The sequence below is a fragment of the Meriones unguiculatus genome, chromosome 7, assembly GCF_030254825.1.
Source record: "Meriones unguiculatus strain TT.TT164.6M chromosome 7, Bangor_MerUng_6.1, whole genome shotgun sequence".
Lineage (NCBI taxonomy): Eukaryota > Metazoa > Chordata > Mammalia > Rodentia > Muridae > Meriones > Meriones unguiculatus.
The window spans coordinates 90325103-90344466 of record NC_083355.1 but is presented as its reverse complement, the minus strand read 5'-3'; the positions used below and the strand labels follow the sequence as shown (position 1 = coordinate 90344466).

Here is a 19364-nt window from a genome sequence, read left to right as displayed (position 1 = left end):
ATCTTTTTTCTTTCTTTCTTTCTTTCTTTCTTTCTTTCTTTCTTTCTTTCTTTCTTTCTTTCTTTCTTTCTTTCTTTCTTTCTTTCTTTCTTTCTTTCTTTCTTTTACTCTTCAAGAGCAAGAGAAAGATTTTTGGAGGGGTAGGATGCTGAAATGTAGGTTGACTGTGGATGGCATAGGAGAGGTGATCATAAAAGGAACCATGCAAACAAAGACAGATGAATTTGCTTCTAGACACAGCATGAGCCCTGGGTGAGACTGCTGGGCGGGTAGTAGGCCGCAGTTGGCTGTGTAAATGTGTCATGGCTGGCAATGGTGGAGTGTGAGTGAATGAATGATCTCCAGCCCCCACCCCTCTGTTGGTAGTCATGTAGGAGGGGTTAGGCTGGGAAGTGGGGAGGTAAAGCCCCGCCTGGTATGGGGTTGGGGTGGGGAGGTTCAAGATCAGCTGATGGCCTTTGAGGGAAGAAATATAGCATTGGGATACAGATAAAGAAGAAGGACAATGGTCAACTCACCACCTGATGGATTGATAAAATGATCTGGCACCTGCTGAAGGAATACGCTTGGTTCCAAAAACAGTGGTGGCCCATACAGGACTCTACCTCTTGTGGGACAGATAGAAAAATCAGCAAGTAAAGTAACGCATGTACAGTGTAGCACCAGATAATGCTATGTGCTGTGACTAAACATAAAGCGGAGGAAAGGAAAAAGAATGAAAGGAGACAAGTGGACATCACTTCTTGAAGGAAGTGGTGTTCGAGCAGGACACTTCCTGGAGGACTGTTTCAGGAGAAGCCCACCCACATTGCCTCAGATGCCCTGTGTAGCCTTTATCTCTGCTTGGCAAAAACCAAGGTGTGGGGAGTATGGGAGCATGCAGCCTCCCTGCTGGTCAGCCCAGCAGCAAGGGGAGGAAGCCGGCTCTCAGCTGGGCTGTTCTTTCCCTCTGCTGGCTCCCTCAGAAGCTCCAATGCTTCTGTTCTGCCTGCCCCCTCATCTTATTGCCTTGACATGTGGCCAGTCTTGCGGAGCCCCTTCCGGCATTTGCTGTGGCCTCATCATTCTGCCTGGCTTGCTTTTTACCTGCTCCAAGGGGCTGTGACAGGGCTGCCGGCTGTGCTTGTCAAGCTGTCCCTGGCTCCACTGAGAAGACGTGGGGAGGGCCGGGGCTGTAAGATGACCACCCTCAGCACCCTGGGCACAATGTCTGTCAGTGCCTCAGGGTGATGGCTGGTGCTCACTGAGCATTTGAGGGTGTTTGGAGGAAGAGGAGGAAGAGGAAGAGAAGGAGAAGGAGGAGAAGAGAAAGAGGAAAAGGGGGAGGAGAGTGATTTCTGTTGATTATCCCTAGCAGGGTTGGGGGCAGGAAGGTGGCAACAAGGAGGGAGGTGAAATTCTATTATTATTATTACCATTTGAAAAGACAAGCTGAGGAGATGGCAGAAGTGATGGTTTGGCAGGTGGAGTTGATTGTGAAGTGTGTGTATTTTGGGAGGGGGGTGAGTACCACAGGCCTGGAGAGTAGGCCCGCCCACTCACGAAGCACCCAGTAAGATGTGTGCACTCGTATCTGTGAATGTGTATGTGTGGGAAACTCCATCCCAGGCTTTTCCACCATGACTCTTTGGGACAAACTCTCTGGAGCAGGTCCTGGACCTGCACCCCAGACTTCTTCCCCATCACGTTTCATTCCTGTTGACCCTTTCTCTCTGTCCCTGAAGACTGCAGCCAGCCCTTTGCGTGGCTGGCGGCTCACCTCCACTCATTAGCAGTGAATGACCTGGAGAAGGCCCAGGTGCTGCAGGAAGGCCAGTGCAGGGCTTACAATAGCTTGTAAATAAGCCTTGCTGCTTTCTGGTAGCTGCTGTCTTGGGATGCAGAGCTTTTGGCTGCCTTTCAGGCTAGTCCCGGTTACTACTGAAGTCTAGCTTCTTCTGCCCTTCCCCTCCGGTCATGTGACCCACCCAGGGAGACACACAGGGTTCTGATAGGTATCAGGAATCCAGCTCCAGTTGATCTTGAGGGTTAAGGTCTTAGTCCCTGAAGGAGACCTGACTGAAGCCCAGCTCTACAGTAAAGGCCAAGCATGGAGGATGGGACTGGCTCCCCGAGGCCTTTAGGGTAGGCAGTTTGGGCACAGGAACCTGGGGTGACACAGCAGTTACACTTCCTGTTCCCCAGTCCCCAATGTGCTCACCAGATGATCAGCATGTAAGGCTTCGTGACATCTTGTACACAGTCAGTGAGGCAGAGAGACACTGTATGGTAGAGGCCCCATGTCTGGTAGATACAGGACCATATGAATTAAACTCCTATTGCTGTAGCAAAGCACTTGAGGCAGCCGCTTAAAGGATTTATTTTGGCTCATGGCTTCAGAGGAGTCAGCCACAGTTGGCTTTCTCCATTGCTACGGGTCTGTGGAGAGGCAGAACACGGTGGCAAGAGTATCTGGCACTTCGCACAGTGAGTAGTTTTCTCACTGTGACCAGGAGACAACGAGGGGTAGGAAGAAGACTTGCCCAGGACAAGTATAACCTTTAAAGACATACCCCCATGCTGTCCCTACATACTCCAGTTTGGCTCATCTCCTAAAATTTACCTTCACCCCCCACAAAACAGTGGCACTAGCTGGGGATTTTCACAGTCAAGCCACGACACCATTTTTCAGTCATTCTTTTCTGCTCACATCCTGGTTCTGCATATAGTAGATGAATGACACTGGGAAAGTCACCTCACCTCTCTGTTGCCTCGGTCCCCTCACCTATACAAAGGGGCCACTATTATACTTCCTTCTGGGAGTTACTGTGGAAACAATAAGAGAAGTCAGGTGAGTAGCCAAGGACAAGCTACCTAATCCTCCTGGTCTCAGTTTTCCTGATGTAAAGCAGGGTTGGCATGGGAACAAAGGCTGTGGTGCAAAGAGCCCAAAGAGTGTGTGCCCGCAAGCCAAGAGGCTGTCATAGTAACGGGTGTCTCATGCTCAATGTCTCCCCAGGCTCGTGGCTCTGCAGGTGGCCGGAGGAGGCATGACGCTGCCTCTCAGGAAGACCACGACAAACCATACGTCTGTGACAGTAAGTATCTCACGTGCACTCTCGGCCCAGTGTTTCTGTGCTGCCTCGGCGGTAGGCCGCTGGCTCTGGGGCTCACCAGGCCCTCCTGCTTTCAGCCCTGTGTGCTCACATCCCCTCCTGCTGTGGCGGGGCTCCGGGCACAGTGGTCTGGCAGTGGACTGGCTCCACCTCTCAGTCTGTGCTCCTGGACGTCAGCTCTCCGTTCGGGACTTCCTCCTGCCTCCTCACACTTTGCCTGTCTCTTCCAAGACTCATCCTCTACGTCTTTCACCGTTTCAGAGTCCCAAACGAGAGTGTAGCCCAAAGCTCTCTGACCGAAGGTCCTTGGCTTCTGTGGCTTTCCATTTGTCTGATTCACTTCCCTTTAATTTCATTTCTCTCCCCCTCTCTCCTGTCCCAGGCAGGGCTGGTTATGAATCTTTCTATGACAATGGCTTGCTTTAGCAATGGCTCTCAGCTCCTCTGCACCATTCCTTCCATGACTCAGAAACATCTTTGGAAGAGTAGTTGCCTGGCTCCTGGGTTAGAGTCTGAGTATGGGGCTAGGGTAGAAGCCAAGGGAGGAACACAAGGAGGGACAGTGATCATTGAAAGGACAGTAGCCTTCAAGGGTGGGCTGTGGTGGGTTCCACAGCCTTGCCCTGTTATCTGTCACTCTACTGGGCACTTCCTGCTCACTCCATGCCAAGGCCAGCCACCAGGACCAGGCTGCTCTGAGAATGGCAGAAAGCTAGATAAGACAGGACCTGGCCTGGTGATCCCTCTGCTCTGGGTGCTTCTCCATCTTGTTAGGTCCCGCATCCTCTATGGAGATAAAGAAAGCCAAGGGCATATGACATAGGGAGCACAGTGGGGTGGTCCCTTTTCCCGACCCTTTCACTGGCCTCTTGATGTCAAGATGTTGTCCTATTCCCTATGGGGATGACATCTGGTAGGACATTTTGCTAGGATTCAAACTCCATGCCCCTCGTTTGGCTCCTTAATACTCCACCAGATGACATTCCTGAGCCTTCTGAATGTCTCATGGCCATCCTCAAGGAACTGTGTTCCAGGAAGAGGCGGGAGCAGAGCGTGGGGTCTGCCTTATTTGGTCTGGTCCTTACTTCCCAGATGTCATTTAGTTGTGTCCTGATATGTAAAGAGTCCAAGCATGCTAGCCCTTGGGAGATCTCTTCTGGGCCATGGGTAGGCTTTCCAGCTGTGTGTGGCCCCTGTTAAGAGTGCCAACAGATGCTTTGGAGCCAAGATGTGATGACTCCATTTCTATTCTAAAAAGCCGTGTTCCCCATTGTGAGTGGGATGCTCAACTTTTTGCTCTATTTCTGTAACTTTAAAAAAGTTCTCATCGCATTAACTACAATCGGTTGTGTGTCTGTGCGTGGGGCACGTGCACACACTGGCTTGGGTGGAGGTCAGGGGTCAACTAGGTGTTGGTGGGACAGTGTTTTGCTAGAACTCAATCTCCACGACGACCCTCATTTGGCTGTTTAATTCTCCTTGCGCCCGTGGATTTCAGCAATTGAACTCAGGCCATCAGGCTTGGTGGCAAGTGTGCTTACCTGCTAAGCCAACTCACTGGCCCTCTTTCTAGAACTTTTGTGGAATTCTGAGGTGTCCTAGTCTCCCATATTTCCGGACACACCCTTGATGCGCCCTTTTCTTGCTTCAGCCTCCTCACCATTCCTTTCTTCCCTCCACTTTCTCTGACAGCTGTGTTCTGGTGGATTATCTCTGTGTCCCATCGCCCTTCTCCGGAGTCCCCGAGGGATGGTGTTGCCACAGCTGCCCTCTCTCCACAATTCCAGCTGTGCTTCCCATGATTGTATTTCCTTAATGGGAGCCAGAACGCACTCTCCTCCGTGTGGCCTTTTGTGTCTCCTTCCCCAACAAATAGGCACACTCAGCGTTTTGGCATGGCATCCCCTGTATTCTTGGGTGAACTAGGGTCCTACCCTACAATCTTGGTGCTGTCTTGCTCTAAATTCCCTACTGGGTCTGTGTTGTTTAAGCACTTCCACCAGAAGTAGCATCAAGGTCCAAGTAGCTCAGAGAATGGCAGAAATGTTTGTTTGTTTGTTTTTTTATTCATACACCAGCTCTTGGCACAAAACCTGTCTTCAGAGACTACCCAACCGCTCTGTGTATCTCTAACTCCTTCCTAGTCGGTTCCTATCTGTTCCTATCAGTTTCTACACCTGGTGCCAGGGTCTCTCCAGGTGTAGGATCTTTTCCCCTGAGGCATTTGATTATCTTTCTTTCCATAAATCACTCTGCCTTTGGCCCCATTGAATCTCAATAAACAGATACAATAATGTGTGACTTCAATATACAAGATTCAATAAAGGCAAATTTAAAGACATTGCCCAGTAGTTAAATTCCATTCTCCACAGACTTGCAATCCCTGCCATCTTTGTGTCATCTGAGGTTTGATTTGCATAATTCCCACTCCATCTTTGGAGTTATTTATGAAAATATTAGGTCACCTTGGACCCCAAACACTTCTCTCCCGGTTTATGTGGGTTGGTAGTAGCCATTTTTTTTTTCTCCAGGTGCAGTTGTAGTTAACCCTTCCTGGTGTGTGTTCTTGAATTACAGTTGATGCTTTGTGGTATGATTGGTCCAGGCTTCCTTTTCTTGATGGGTGGCTGAAATTGTACCTTAGTGGATAACTTCAAGTAAGGTAAGAGGAGTTTACCTCTTGCCGTACACTCAGCCATCGAATTGATTCCATCTCAGAAGTATTAAATCGTCTAAATGTAATTTATTTTTTCACCCAATCTATGGTGTGTACATGAATGCTTCATTTTGTTGGGTTTACGTTCATTGGTGTTTTTGCTTGAATGTTTGTCTGTCAGGGTGTCGGATCCCCTGGAATAGGAATTGGAGACAGTTGTGAGCTGCCATGTGGGTGCTGGGAATTGAACCCAGGTCCTCAGGAAGAGCAGTCAATGCTCTTAACCTCCGAGCCATCTCTCCAGCACCCGAATCCTTCATTTTCTAGCAAGCAACCAAGCTCTATTAAGTATCTTGAAATTTTGCTGAGTTGAAGGCTTCAAGTTCTGTTCTCTCACGTTCTTTTGTCTCAGGAAAGGTGTTCACTACCTTAAAGCAAAGCAACAGAAATGGACTTTGTGGGAGAACGTTTTGGTGTTTGTGGATCTGGACCACCTGTGTAGGAGTAACCTAGACACTCGTGAAAATGCAGACCCCAGGATTCTCACACCAGACTTTCTCCATCAGAATCCTAGGGGCCGGGCCCAGAACCTGCATGTTCCTAGCCCTTCTCAGGGAACTCACAAGCACACGGATGTTTGAGGGTGGCTGGTTCTCTTTAATCCAACCTGAGCGCTCCAGCCTTGACCATCCAGTCCTTTTCGTGTTCCCTGCCTGAACATCTGTCTTTCTCTCTCGGATGTATATGCGTGTGTTATATGTGATCATGGGTGCCTGCACATGTGGAAGCCGGAGAAGACATCAGATGTTCTGCTTAATTCCTTTCTGACAGGGCCTTTCTCTCACTGAGCCTGGAGCTAGGCTGGCAGCCGGCAAGCCGCAGCCAACCTTTTATCTGCAATCTCATATACTGTGCTGGGGTTTCGGGTGCTCATCCTGCTGCAGGAGTTTACATGGGTGCTGGAATCAGGACTGAGGTCCTCATATGCATGCAGTTTTTACTCACTGAGCCGTCTCTCCAGCTCCCATGCCTAGAAACCCGATGGCCCCAGGATTCCCTAGGCAGTCTGTCACTGGCTTGCCTCCGTGTTTTAGTTGGATTCCTTCAAATCTTTCCTCGGTAGTTCTTTTGGCGATGATAAAGCTCAGCCATCCAGTCTAAAATGCAACAGTCCCGCACCTGATTTTAATTTACTAAGTAGCACGAGTACCTACTAGTACCGGCATCCCGTTCCTAGCCGGGGTGTTGAGTGGGACAGACGTGGAGGGAATCCTTGGGGTGTGGGCTCCCGTTTGGAGTCATTAGCTGAGCTGCTCAGCCTTGTCCTGAGTGCTGCCTGCTCTGGATTGCTCTGCAGCCCCCTTGTCATCAGGGGCAGGCTCCCAGGGAGAGAGCTATTTTCATATTGTCTTTGTTCAAGAAACGTGATGGAGAAGAAGACGGTGATGTGGGGTGATGACGGAGAAAGTCAGTCTCTCCATGGCAGGCATTCTGGGAGGAGCAAGAGCACCCCTGTTTTTTGCTGGACACAGGGAAAGTCTCTTCTGAGTTACAGTCACAGTCCTGTTAGAGTGTGCTACAGCGGGCAGGGTACTGTACCTGGCATTTTGTGCAGACTGTCTCCATACCCCCCCCCGCCCCCCAGTAAGTATGAGCCACAGGGACAGCTGAGCTCACTTTTTCCTATGAAGAAACTGAAGGCTCAGAGAGGCCCCAGGTCGCCCAGCTGGCCCAAAGTAACACTGAGATATAAACTCCACATCTTCCAGCTGTAGAAACGGCACAGTCTAGGTCTGCTCTAGAGTGTCCTCCGCTGCAGCGTTCTCCCAAGAGCCGAGGGGAAAGTTGATTTAGAAATCAGTTAATAAACGCGCGTTCCTTGTCTGAGGCGGGATCCTGTGTGCCACTCATGGAGGCCTTCGAGAAGCAGATTGGCAAGACTGGGGAGTCAGGTGGTAACTGTAGTTGAATGGGTTATCTGACTTCGAGGCTTTTAAGTTTAAATCTGTTAAGGCCACACCGCACTAGAGCATTAGCCTAGGCTAGCGACACGTCGGAGTGCGCCTCACCTCTGAGTCACGCGCTGTGTCGACCCATCAAGAGAGTCCACTCAGCACCGATTCTGTCAGTAGGCTCTTTGTCCCAGGATCCTAGCCCCACCGATATTGCCTGTGACTTTTAAATGACCATGCCACGGGCTGATCTCCTTAGAAACCCAACTGGAGGTATCCATTACCTAGTGTTTTTTTTTTTTTTCCTCCTTACTGTCATAAAAATACTGAACTGAAACTTCTTAGGGAGGATTTACTTTGGCTCCTGATTTGAAAGGCTACCGTCAGTCCATCAGGCAGGCAAGGCACAATACAGTTTATGTTAGCTCGAGACTGTGGCAGCGGGCACGGGAGCCTGACTGCCCGCATCTTAGCAGATCAGGGAACAGAGGGTGTGGATGGAAACAGGGCCGAGCTATAAGTTATCACATCTGCTGCCCCAGTGACCCACTGTATTGTGAAATGTCTACACCTCCCCCAGACAGTGCCACCAGCTTGGGGGCCAAAATGTTCAGTAAGTGAGGTTGGGTGGAGGGAGCCTTTCTCACTCAAACCACAATAGGGTGCAACTGTGTCCAGCAGGGGCCACGTGAGAGTAAGGGCTGGGCTCTCTTCCTGCTCTGAAGATCTGCTTTCTGCCATGATTATTCTAGAGGGAGGAGGGGAGAGGGCGAAAGTGGGTCTCTGTTTAGTTCTGTTTGCCGGTGGCTGTGACGTTCTGTCCTTGTGGTCTCTCAGAGCTCCGGGCCTCCCTGATCAGCACCCAACCCTGCACTGTGGGCTCCTTTTCCTCCCACACAGCAGCTCCCCAGTGAGGCCGTCTGCCCAGACCAGATGTCTCAGGAACAGAAAGGAGGAGGGCACTGTGGGATGTCAGGGAGATTGTGCCATGACTCGGAGGAGTGACTGGTGGGCTGGGCAGCCATGGACGTCCTGGGAAATTGCCTCTCTCTCAGCCTCCTTCAGGTCACCCTGCTTTCACTCTTCTTACCTGAGTCTGGCAGGTAGATTCGGATGACTATATCTGTCCTATTAACATTTCCTTTGGAGGGCACAAAGGCCCGCATTCTCCGAGGCTCATGTGTTCTGTGCTTCAAACCGTAGCAAGGAAAAAAAAAAAAAGCCACTAACTTGGCCTTCAGGCTTGCTTCCCTTGTGCAGTGGCTGGTCCATCACTCAGTTGTCTCTGGCTGTTATCTTGCAGATCCTTGGATGTGTGTGTGTGAGGGGGTGGCAGGGGAGGCTCAGTGCCCCAGAAACTTGATTTGTGGAGCAGGGCCTGTGGGAGGGATTGATCACTGGAGATTGAATGCATTTGTCCTCACAGAGCTGGGCCTGTTTAAAAATGTAAATGCCATTGTATCATGGACACAGGTGGCAGTGTCCCTGCCAGGCTGGCCAGAGGCAGGGTTGGGAAGCTTCTCTGATGCATGCCCTCATCCTTGCTTGCCTCTGTCCTCTGTCCTGCTGTGCCTTCCCCTGGCCTCCCTGCCCTCAGATGTCCTTGCCTTACCCACTCTCCCCTCTAAGCGTGCCACCACCGTAGCCGCCTGTGCCCTTTGGAATGACTTTCTCATCTGTAGGAACCTTTTTATTCACCATGCTAAGAGGCTCCTTTTGCTTTTGAAAGTAACTCCCTCCCCCATGTGGAAATAGTATTCGTGCAAGGGAAAGCAGAGCTGTAGGTGTGTCAGAAAGAGGAAAAATAAATCATCCGTGTCTCGGTTCTCAAAGGAAACCCCACTTTCGTAGGCTTCCCTGGGACTTATTCCCTCCCTCCCCAGCTCTCCCACGCCTTCCGCTCACGAGTACAAGAGGGGTATCTTCTCACATCAGCAGAAGATATGTTTCTACGGCAGCAGTTTTAGGGCTACATGGTATTCTGCAGTGTGGACCTGCCACAGCTCATGGTTGTCCTGCTGTGTGCAGCCAGGACCCAGCTTGATAAAGGCGCAGTTCAGAAGTTGTTCACGAACAACAACATGGCAGCTATTTCTTCATGTAGCTTTGTCCCTTTTTCTTAGTATGTATTAATCATCTGTAATAATGGCTTCACTATGGCCCTTTCCATAAGTGAATATAATGTATTTTGAGCATGCTCATCTCCCATTACCCTCTCTTGTCCCCCTCCTCACTCCCACTGATCCATTTTCTCTTTCCAACTAACCTCCCTTTTCTTTCCCTATTATGTATTCATCTTTATTTCTATTTGGTGACCCAATGAGGAGTTTTATTAGGGTTGCCCATGTGACCCCTGGTAAGGGATCATTTACAGGAGCATGGGCATCTTCTAGTGGCTATACCTCCGAAGCAAATGTGTCCCTTCTCATTAGCTGCCAGCAGCTTCTTAGGGAGGGGTGGGTTCCCATGAGACCCTGCTTCACCAAGGACGAAATGTTAATGGGTCCAGTCTTTCCACACTTCCTGGGAGCAGAACTGTGAGGTCAAAGGGCCTGGCACTTGTCATGGTGGGGTTGTGGCCTGTGCCAGGTGAGAGACCCGGGGAAGGACAGTGCCCTGGCTGGAATAGAAATGATTGGAGCCAGGTCATGGCTCTGGCACTTGCTCTCTAGGATTTGGAGGGGGATGATTTGTTCTGGGTGTCATGACCTCTCTCTGTATGCCTTGGAAGGGCACCTGATTGGTCAGGTCAACTGTGATGACATAGATAGAAGGTTTGTACACATAATATGATTGAAGAAACATTTCTCCCACCTTGACTATTCCCTTTTTCTAAGCATATCTAGAGACGCCAGGCTTGCCATACAAGGAAGGATTTAACTGAGCAGATATCAACTGTTCTAGGGGCCTGAGGAGTACTGTGTGTGTGTGTGTGTTGGGAGTGGTTGGAGGATACATCCCGAGGCCAGTCAAATTTAAGTGAGCCCAATGAATGGATTCCTGTCTCCAGGATAGAAGAGTTTATGTAGGGGTGTGGAGAGAAGTCATAATCGTAAAGGTTCCTGGTTTAGGTTATGGGTTTGGAATGTTCCATGGGTTTCCTCTATGAGCTGTTTCATTCTCACAGAAGGATCATGAGATAGCAGCTCCATCTTCTAGATAAGGACTGGGAAGAAGAGGGGTTAATAACTTTCCCACAGCCATGCAAGGAAGAAATGGAGAGGTGGAATCTGGGTACAGCCATGAATGTCTTCCTGCCCTTTCCATCCACACTAACAGTGCTTTCTATGTGGACCTTGAGTGTGCTGTCATGAGGCTCCCTCTCAAATTGTGTGGTCACAGTTCGCCTGTGTGTTTGCCTTCTCCAGCTACGGAGTGTACCATCTGGGGCGAGGACTATGTCATAGGCAAAGACAGGCATATCCTTGGATCTCGCTGGCCAGCAAGCCTAGCCTGCCTGGCAAGTTCCAGGCCAGTGGGAGACCCTGCCTCCCCAGATAAGTAGAGGAGAGAGAGGAGAGAAGGTAGAGAAAGAGAGAGAGAGAGGAAAGCCCATAGATCCTGGCTATGGTTGAGAGCATGAAGGGTGCTTGACACTGGAAAGAAAGGCACTGATGGCTCCTGGCATCTTGGGCTTGGGTAGCTGAGACATGAAGGGAGGCTTAAGTGGAACGTTTTGAAAGGAGAGGGGTATTTGGAGAGCAATGGAACTTGGTCGTGAAAGCTGGAGAAGTATCAGGAAGCCCAGGCAGGAGGTCCAACGGAAGCAATGGACCATTTTCCCCCTAAAGGGACTAGGACCCCCCCCGCCCCCTTGGAAGCTTAGATAAAAGTCTGCTTGGTGCAGAATTTTTTTTCAGGTTGTCATCCAGGCCTAGCAGGTGTATAGAGGTCCCCAGAGAGGGGACAGCCACAAGCTTCCAAAAAGGTGGGCGCTGCCACCGTGGTAACTGGGTCTGATTATTGACTTTGCTCTGCTTAGTTCCCCTACAAATGTTGGCCATTGTATTTAGTACTTAAATTATTTTTATATAATTGAATTATATTTTATTCATTATGCTAATTAAAGACATGCTAAGAAGGGTCTCCTAGATTCAGACCTGGTCTTAGAAGAGACAATGGTTGAGCTGGGCAGGAGTGGCCCACCTTTAATGCCAGCACTCAGGAGGCAGAAGCAGGCACATCTCTGAGTTTGAGGCCAGACTGGTCTACAGAGTGAGTTGTAGGACAATCAGAGCCACATAGAGAAACCCTGTCTTGGGGGAGTTAAAAATAAACTAAGAGAGAGACGATGGTCGAAAGAAGATGGTTCTGAAATTAAGAGGCCAGATTTGAATCCTTGCCATGTTTTTCCTCGCCATGACATTGGGCACATCTCAAAGCCTCTTTGAACCTTGATTTCTTTGTAACAACACTGGTATGCATGGGAAGGCTCTATAAGAGTGTGTAAAAGCATTAGCTCATTGCCTGCTTCATGGATAGTGTCAATAAATATTTATTTTCCTTATACAAACTGACAAGAGCACTTATCACCCAGGGGAATCCCTAGTTGTGTTCTGAGCATCAGGTATTGGGGTCGTTAGATCTAGGGAAGTGGCCCACAGACCTTAGTAAACCTGCAAATATGGCTAGTGTTCCCAATCCCACGCTGAGGGCCAGGCCCTTCGCTGTGCCCTTTGGGATCTTGGGCGGACACAAGTCTCACTTGGTCTCATCACCTCTCTTTTACCGACAAGGAAACCGAGGCTTGGGTGAGGTCACTTGCCCGAGGTCATGGAGCACGTTGCTAGCCTTCCGTTGCCATGTTTCTCAGTAGGGCAGGAAACTTCACAGTTTGGTTTGGGGGCTGTCCGTATCTCTCTTCTGGGCACACAGGAGCATGTTACATAATATCTTGAAACAAAAGGCTTGCAGCAGCTCTCTCTTCTTCCTGCTATTAACTGGGAGTCATGTTCATATACAATAAATTCCTAAATAAGCCCAACAGCTGTCCTTGGTTACTACTGGGCTCGCTGGTCACTGGACTCCCTGGGTCTGGACTCCCACGATAAAGGGCAGTGCCAGGCTTGAGACATGTGTCTGTGAGTTTAAGGCTAGCCTCTGCTACATAGTAAGTTCTAGGCCAGCCTATGTTACATGAGAACTTGTTGCAAAAAACTAAGACAAAATAAAACAACAAAAAGCAATTCTCTCCCTCCCTCCTCACACCACACATACACACAAAACCCTGCCCCCCCAAAAAAAAATGTCAGGATGTTACAGCTTACCACTCCCCCAGCTCCTGTGACTCTAGCTAAAGAATTCAGTTCAAAATAACCATCAAAGGTGGTTTGAAAGAACAAATGAAATCGAAGGAATAAAGCTGCCGGCCTTGCTGGGTAGGTGGGGAGATGGCTAGGTAGACCCTGGGTGGGTGTTGTGGCTGGGACCATATATCATTTTCCTGTCATGGCAGAGGGGGTGAGAGATTCAGAGGGCACACAGACCTTTCAAGACCCAGAGAAATCAGGGCCACGAGGAACTAGAGTGGAGAGGACTTAGAGGGGATCTGACCCAGTCTCTGCGTTTTCACAGTGGGGTTTGTCCAAGGGTATGTAGAGGGTTTACAGAAGAGTTAGAACTGGGCCCCAAGGCTCCTGGAGGCAGCCAGCTCCTCCGGAGCCCCAGCCTTTGAGGCCCGCCCTCAGTATGGGAGCTTTGGGCTTGCCGGAGAAGGGGATCCTTGCTACTTACACAACCACAGGTGCAAACATTGCAGGGCCTCTTCTCTTATCTGGAGTCTGGTGGAGCCATTGTTGGCTCTTAAAGCCTCCCCGTTTAAAACAGTCCTTAGGGATGAGCAAGCCCACCTGGAGAGAGCATGTCTGAGATGCGTCTCTCCTGGCGTTTTGCCCCAGTCTCAGCTTACTGTAGAGTCACCTACAACTTTTCTCACTTTGCCCCTTACTTGCGGAACTGGGTGTGTGGGTTTTCCTCCACCCCCAGATGGTACTGCAGAGAGGAGAGAGGGGGATGCTGGCCAGGTACCTGGAGCTCCAGACATCCATCAACCAGCCTGGTAGTGCTTGATTCTTTGACCAAAGGATGTGTGTGAGGCCCTGCAGGGGTGGAATCCACCCTGAAGGCCTGGGCAGAAGAGAGCACGATGACATCATGATTATGAAGGTCTGAAGGTCCCAGCGGGATAAAAGCAGGGCAGGGCACAGACCTGAACTTGCCCTTCTCACCCCCCATCCTCCTGCATCTGCTTCTTCCTGGCAAACTGCCAGATGCAGAATGAGGACCCCTGAGAGAAGCAAGTGATGGAGGTCAGCCCCAGGCACCGGGGGAGCCGGGGACAGGAGTGACAAGTAGAAAACACACAAAACACCTTCCAGCTGTATTCTCCGAAGGCTGATGGACCTGGGTTTGAATCGTGGATTTGTCAATTTTGGGGAGTCATTCATCCTTTCCAACATTCAGGTAAAATGGGACCCATGTCTTGTGGCTGGGGTAAGACTCCGGGTAGGGATCGGAGTCTGCCTGATTATCTATCGTTACAATGCCCTCTAGCCACCAGCAGATGCCAGGCGCTGTGATTTGTGTCCCAGCTGAAGGAGTTGAGCTGTAGAGAGAAGGGGGTGCATGTCTGTGCCATGGGCAGGCGCTGGGAATGCGATGCGCCTTGTGGCTCCCAAGGCCTAGGCTTTGTCTCTTGGACACTCATCCTGTAATTGCTTTCAGTCGCTGCTTTCAGTCTCTGGGAACCACTGGCTCAGATACCCACTGCGTGCTCCAAGTTGGGCTGATGAAAATGTGCCAGAGTCATTAAGTTATCAGTAGGGAAGGCAGCCGCTTCTCCCCGGCAGGAAGGATTCTGCTGTCTGCTGCAGCCGGCTTTGTTCACACAAACTGCCAACGCTCCCCCCACCCCACCCCACCCCAATCCCGCCCCAGACAATGACTGGAGTGGGACTAAAGGGGATAGGGGACGTGCCGTCTCTGCTCTGGGACAACACTGATGGCATTCGTAACTCTAGCCTGGAGGTCCCATGTGGAGAACCCAGCTCTGGACCAGGAATGTAGGCAAAGCTATTTCTGCAGCTTGACAGATGGATCCGCCCCAGGGGGACGGAGAGAGAGGGAGGCAAGCTGGACTTCCCTTGTCACAGCCATTGCTCTCCACACGCGCCGCGCCAGGAACACAAAATCCAGGTGCTTGCTTGCCAAGGTGAAAAGAAGGGCCTTAGGCTGTGCGCAGATGGGGCTGACTGGTCCCAGGGGTGGATGGCTGCTGAGGTGCATGACGCAGAGGAGCGGGCCCTGGGGAAGAAGACTGTGGAGGGAAGATGGGGGTTCAGCCCTCTCTGCATGCTTCAGCAGTCTTGGGGCTTAGGCTGATTCCCTGCGACAGCTACTTCCAGAGCGGGATTGCTGAGTTGATAAAAGGGAGCAGATGGTTGCCAATACTTTATTTTCAGAATGTTATTTTTCTCCTTACCTTCTTTCCCACCCCACACCATTACCCCAGACTTCAGAGGAGAAACAGCCAGCTCCCTCCCTTTTGGGGTTTATTGTCTTTGCTGAGCCCCCTTTGATGGCGGTGGGGGATGATGACAGCTGATGATGACTGAGACCATGGATGCTCTTTTCAATTGTTCCCTTACATCTCTCTCCTTATGGTGAGATAGGTGTGCTGTCACGACGAGCCCCATTCCGGAGAGGGTGTGCAGGTGCGGAGAGGCTGAGCAGTTTACTCGAGATCATGTAGTCAGCAGTGTCAGAGAGTTTGAACCCACCTAGTTCAGATGTGGGCTATTCAGATGCCAGTGCCTTTTCCTCCCTCTCCAATGACAAAACTGACCAGGGCCAGAGCAGTCAACCACATTGGCACAGCGACCAGTCATCTGGCCTAGGCAGACGTCTGGGAATCTTGACTCAGCTGCCTGGGGCCCAGGTCCACCCTGGTGGATTTAAAGCTTTCAGCCGGGGTAATTTACTCCCACATCTCTACTCCCAGATTTCTAGTGCACGATAAGATCCAGAGGAGAAAGAGAGCGGTCGGTTGATAAAATGCTTGCTTGCAGATGTAAGGACCCGAGTTTGATTCCTGGAACCTATCTGAAGAGTTAGGTGTGCTAGTACGTGCTTGTAGTCTCAGTACCAGGCATATAGAGGCAGGTGATCATGAGGCTCACTGTCCGGCTAGTCTGCCCTGCAGTGAGCTCCAGGCCACTGATGTATATATGTATATACACCAATGAGAGGCCCCTGAAGAATCTTTAGGAACTATTTCAAAATGGTGGCCACGGCCACGGACCGTGAAACCCAGTATGAGGCTCTTTCTGACTGCTCAGATCAGTTCCCTATGAAGCTAGCCCTTAGTGTGTGGAGTGACTGGGGAGCAGTATTAAACACAAGAGGTGAAACAGTGTCATTTCCTGCTTGTCTTCTTCCCATCAAAGTATAGCACTCTGATTCCGTGGCAGTTGTCTCGGAATAAATCACCGAGCCTTGACTTCCTCTCTCACCCCGTGATGATGTCATTCGAAAGACTAGGCCTTCCCATTTGGAGCTTTGTTTGGAGCTCAGCGTCTTCTCCACTAACTCCAATTCCTCCCGAGTCAGCCTCTCAAGCTGCCTCCCTTTAGCCTGTGGCCTGCTCATAGACCCACCCTGATAAATCACCACACCCCTCTCCCTTCAGAACTGTAGACTCCTCTTCCACCAGCTGCCCTGCCTCCTCCTACAGTCCTGCTGGAAGGAGCCGTTTCCCACTTCCCCTTTTCCTGGAGCACGCCAACCATCTGCAGCATCGTCTCATCCTCTTGCTATGGTGGCCTCCCAAGGGCCATATGCAATGTTCCCCTCTCCGTCTCCATCCCTTTTGGCCTTCCTTGGCACCCCTGCCTCGAAGCCTGAGTCTATCCACCTTTGAGACCGGTGTATTAATTACTGTTCTGTTGCTGTGATGTAACACCATGACCAAGGAGACTAAAAGAAACAAGAGTTTATTCGGGCTTACAGTTCCAGAGGGTTAAAAGTCCTCCATGGCGGGGAGTCATGGTAGCAAGCAGCAGGGACAAGAGCTCACATCTTGAACCACAAGCAGGAAGCAAAGAGAGAGATTGAACTAGAAATGGCTTGAAACTTTTAAACATCAAAGTCCAGCCTCTCCCCACCCCCTCCCAGTGACATACTCTCTCCCTCCAGCAGGGCCACACCTCCTAAGCCCCACCAACTAGAGACCAGGTATTCTAATGCTGGAGACTATGGGGGGAGTCATTTCTCTTCAAGGCACCGCAAGGGGGATTAGAGCTGCTGTGAGCAGCTTGCTGTACCCAGAATCCCAGCCTATGAGGAGCACTGAGGAGCTATGGCTGGGGACTCCATGCTTCTTCTGTCCTTGAAACCCTCCTCCTGTGGTGTATGCTTCAAGCGCTTGTGTGAGTCTTTCTTAACTAATTTAAAAGTGGAGTCTTGTGTTTCCGAGGCTCCTTCCCATGACCACCTCTGTTATTCCTCTCCACAGTTTCCCTCGAAGTGTCTGAACATCTGTAACTTCTAGTGCCACCGTTCCTGTAGCCCGCTCACATCTCTTTCCATGAGAATAAAAGTACCGCAGGCTGAACCCATTTCCTTTCTTCCTTAAATCTGGTTCTAACAGTTCACCCAAGTCAGGAATCTGGGAGTCTTCCTTACTCCTCTTAGCTGATGTCCGGGTGCTTGTCACAGTCAGACCCCATGCCAGACCCTGTGGATGAAATGTGTGTGAATGTACAGGGCCTGTCTCTCTGGCTGCCTGTAGGAGTGGTATAGATTTAGTTCCTGGATGTGAACGCCAGGATCCGGATGATTGGCAGGACCTCCCTGGGGAAGGTCATTAGAACGAAGAGCTGAAGAATGATTAGATGCTCATCAGGGCAGTTGGGAGTGGGGGGCATGCTAGGCAGGGGGATGAGCATGCTCCTAGGCTTTGTGGTTAGGAGAAAACTGCTTAAAACATAAGCAGGAAGGCAAGAAGGAAGCCAGGGCCGGGCAGTGCACATCAGAGACTGCCATGTTAGTTGGCACCTCTTTGCATTCTTACACCCCTTTCTAACAGTTTCAGTCTTGAACTCCTCTCCCCATAATTCATTTCCACCTGTGAGGCATATTGTTTTCATCTGCCAGCAAGGCAAATTGTGTCTCACCACCTTCGGATTCAGCCTGTAAGCAGCATGCTAGCATGTAAGCCAGACTGAGTTGAGCCTCTAAGTAAACTCCTCCCCTGGTTCCTGTTGTCAGGATAGAGCCAAGACCAGTGGCCTTTCTTGTTGGCTCCCCCAAACCCACCCTCCTTCTTTGCTGCAGCTTTCTCAGATGGTTCCTGGTACCCTTGAGGTGCTGGGTGGCTATGCTCTCGAGCTCCAGGCAAAGTCTTGCTCATCGCATGCTCTCCTCTAAGAGCCTCATACTCTAGGAGGCCATTCTCCCCCAGCTCAAGACACATGCTGCCCCTCTCAGACAGCCCTCTCATCCACGGCTGCTCACACAGCCACCTTCTCTCTATCCTTCATAGGCACATCTCTTTTGCTAGACTGAGAACTACTTGGAGGAGAGGGATCTGGGTCTCTTGCTCTTCATCCTTTTGGTGCCCCTGGGCTAGCATCGACTAGCAATTAATAAACCCATTGTTGAAAGTCTGAAGGACAGACGATGTTCAGTGATGTTCAGTGATGTTTAGTCAAGCCACAAACGATGAGGCTTTGTCCTGAGGCACTTTTGGAAGGAGTCTGGCTTCCAGGACACCTCTCTGAGCTGCCTGGATCTGGATCTTCTAGTGACCGATCATGAGCCTGAGGGTGGGCTCCATTCCACCCACCCCCCACTAGGCCCGAGTCTTCTCAAGCTTTAGAGAGTTTCAGGATAATCAGGGTTCTATGGTTTGTTGAATAGATGGCTGGGTCTTTCCCCCTACCATACCCCCTTGATTCCGACTCAGGGGCTGGGGGTGGGGCACCTGAGAATTTGCTTCTGTAACAAGTTCTCAGGTGATACTGGTAGTGCTGATCTGAGAATCATGTGTGGAGAATCTGTGTTCTAGCAAAAAAAAAAAAATGTTTTCCAAAGTATCTCTCTCTACAGTGTTAGTGGAAAAGCGGATGGTCTCACTTGGGTTTGGCCTTATAAGTTTCGAGAGCCATTAATATGAGACTAGTGTGTGTCTCTGTTAGGTTTTCCATTGCTATGAAGAGACACCATGACCATGGCAACTCTTAGAAAGGAACACACTGGGGCTGGCTCACAGTTTCAGAGGTTTAGTCCATTATCATCATGGCGGGAAGCATGGCAGCGTGCAGGCAGACGTGGTGCTGGGGGAGGAGCTGAGAGTTCCACATCTCGATCCTCAGGCAGCAGAAGGGGCCTGTGTGGCACACTGGACATAGCTTGAGCCTAGGAGACCTCAAAGCCCGCCCCCACAGGGACACCTTCCTCCAGCAAGGCCACACTTCCTAATAGTGGCACTCCCTATCGACCAAGCTTTCAAACACATGAGTCTACAGGGTCCAAAACCCCTTCAAACCACCACAGTGTGATAGACGGATTAGATACTACGGACTTGCCTCCACCACTGGCTCTTGCCTTGCCCACAAATGCGCCCGTATCCAATTCATCAGCCACTTAACCTACACGTTTTGT

General features: G+C 50.5%; 1 protein-coding gene across 4 annotated transcripts in view; it reads left to right on the top strand.

Annotated features, from left to right (window-relative positions):
• Positions 1-19364, top strand: part of Dpf3 (double PHD fingers 3) — a 269339-nt gene that overhangs the window by 161658 nt on the left and 88317 nt on the right. For all 4 annotated transcript variants that reach the window (XM_021653727.2, XM_060387818.1, XM_060387820.1 and 1 more), the window contains exon 6: positions 2999-3077. In XM_021653727.2, coding sequence (XP_021509402.1) covers positions 2999-3077 — 79 coding nt within the window. The remainder of the gene's footprint in view (positions 1-2998; positions 3078-19364) is intronic.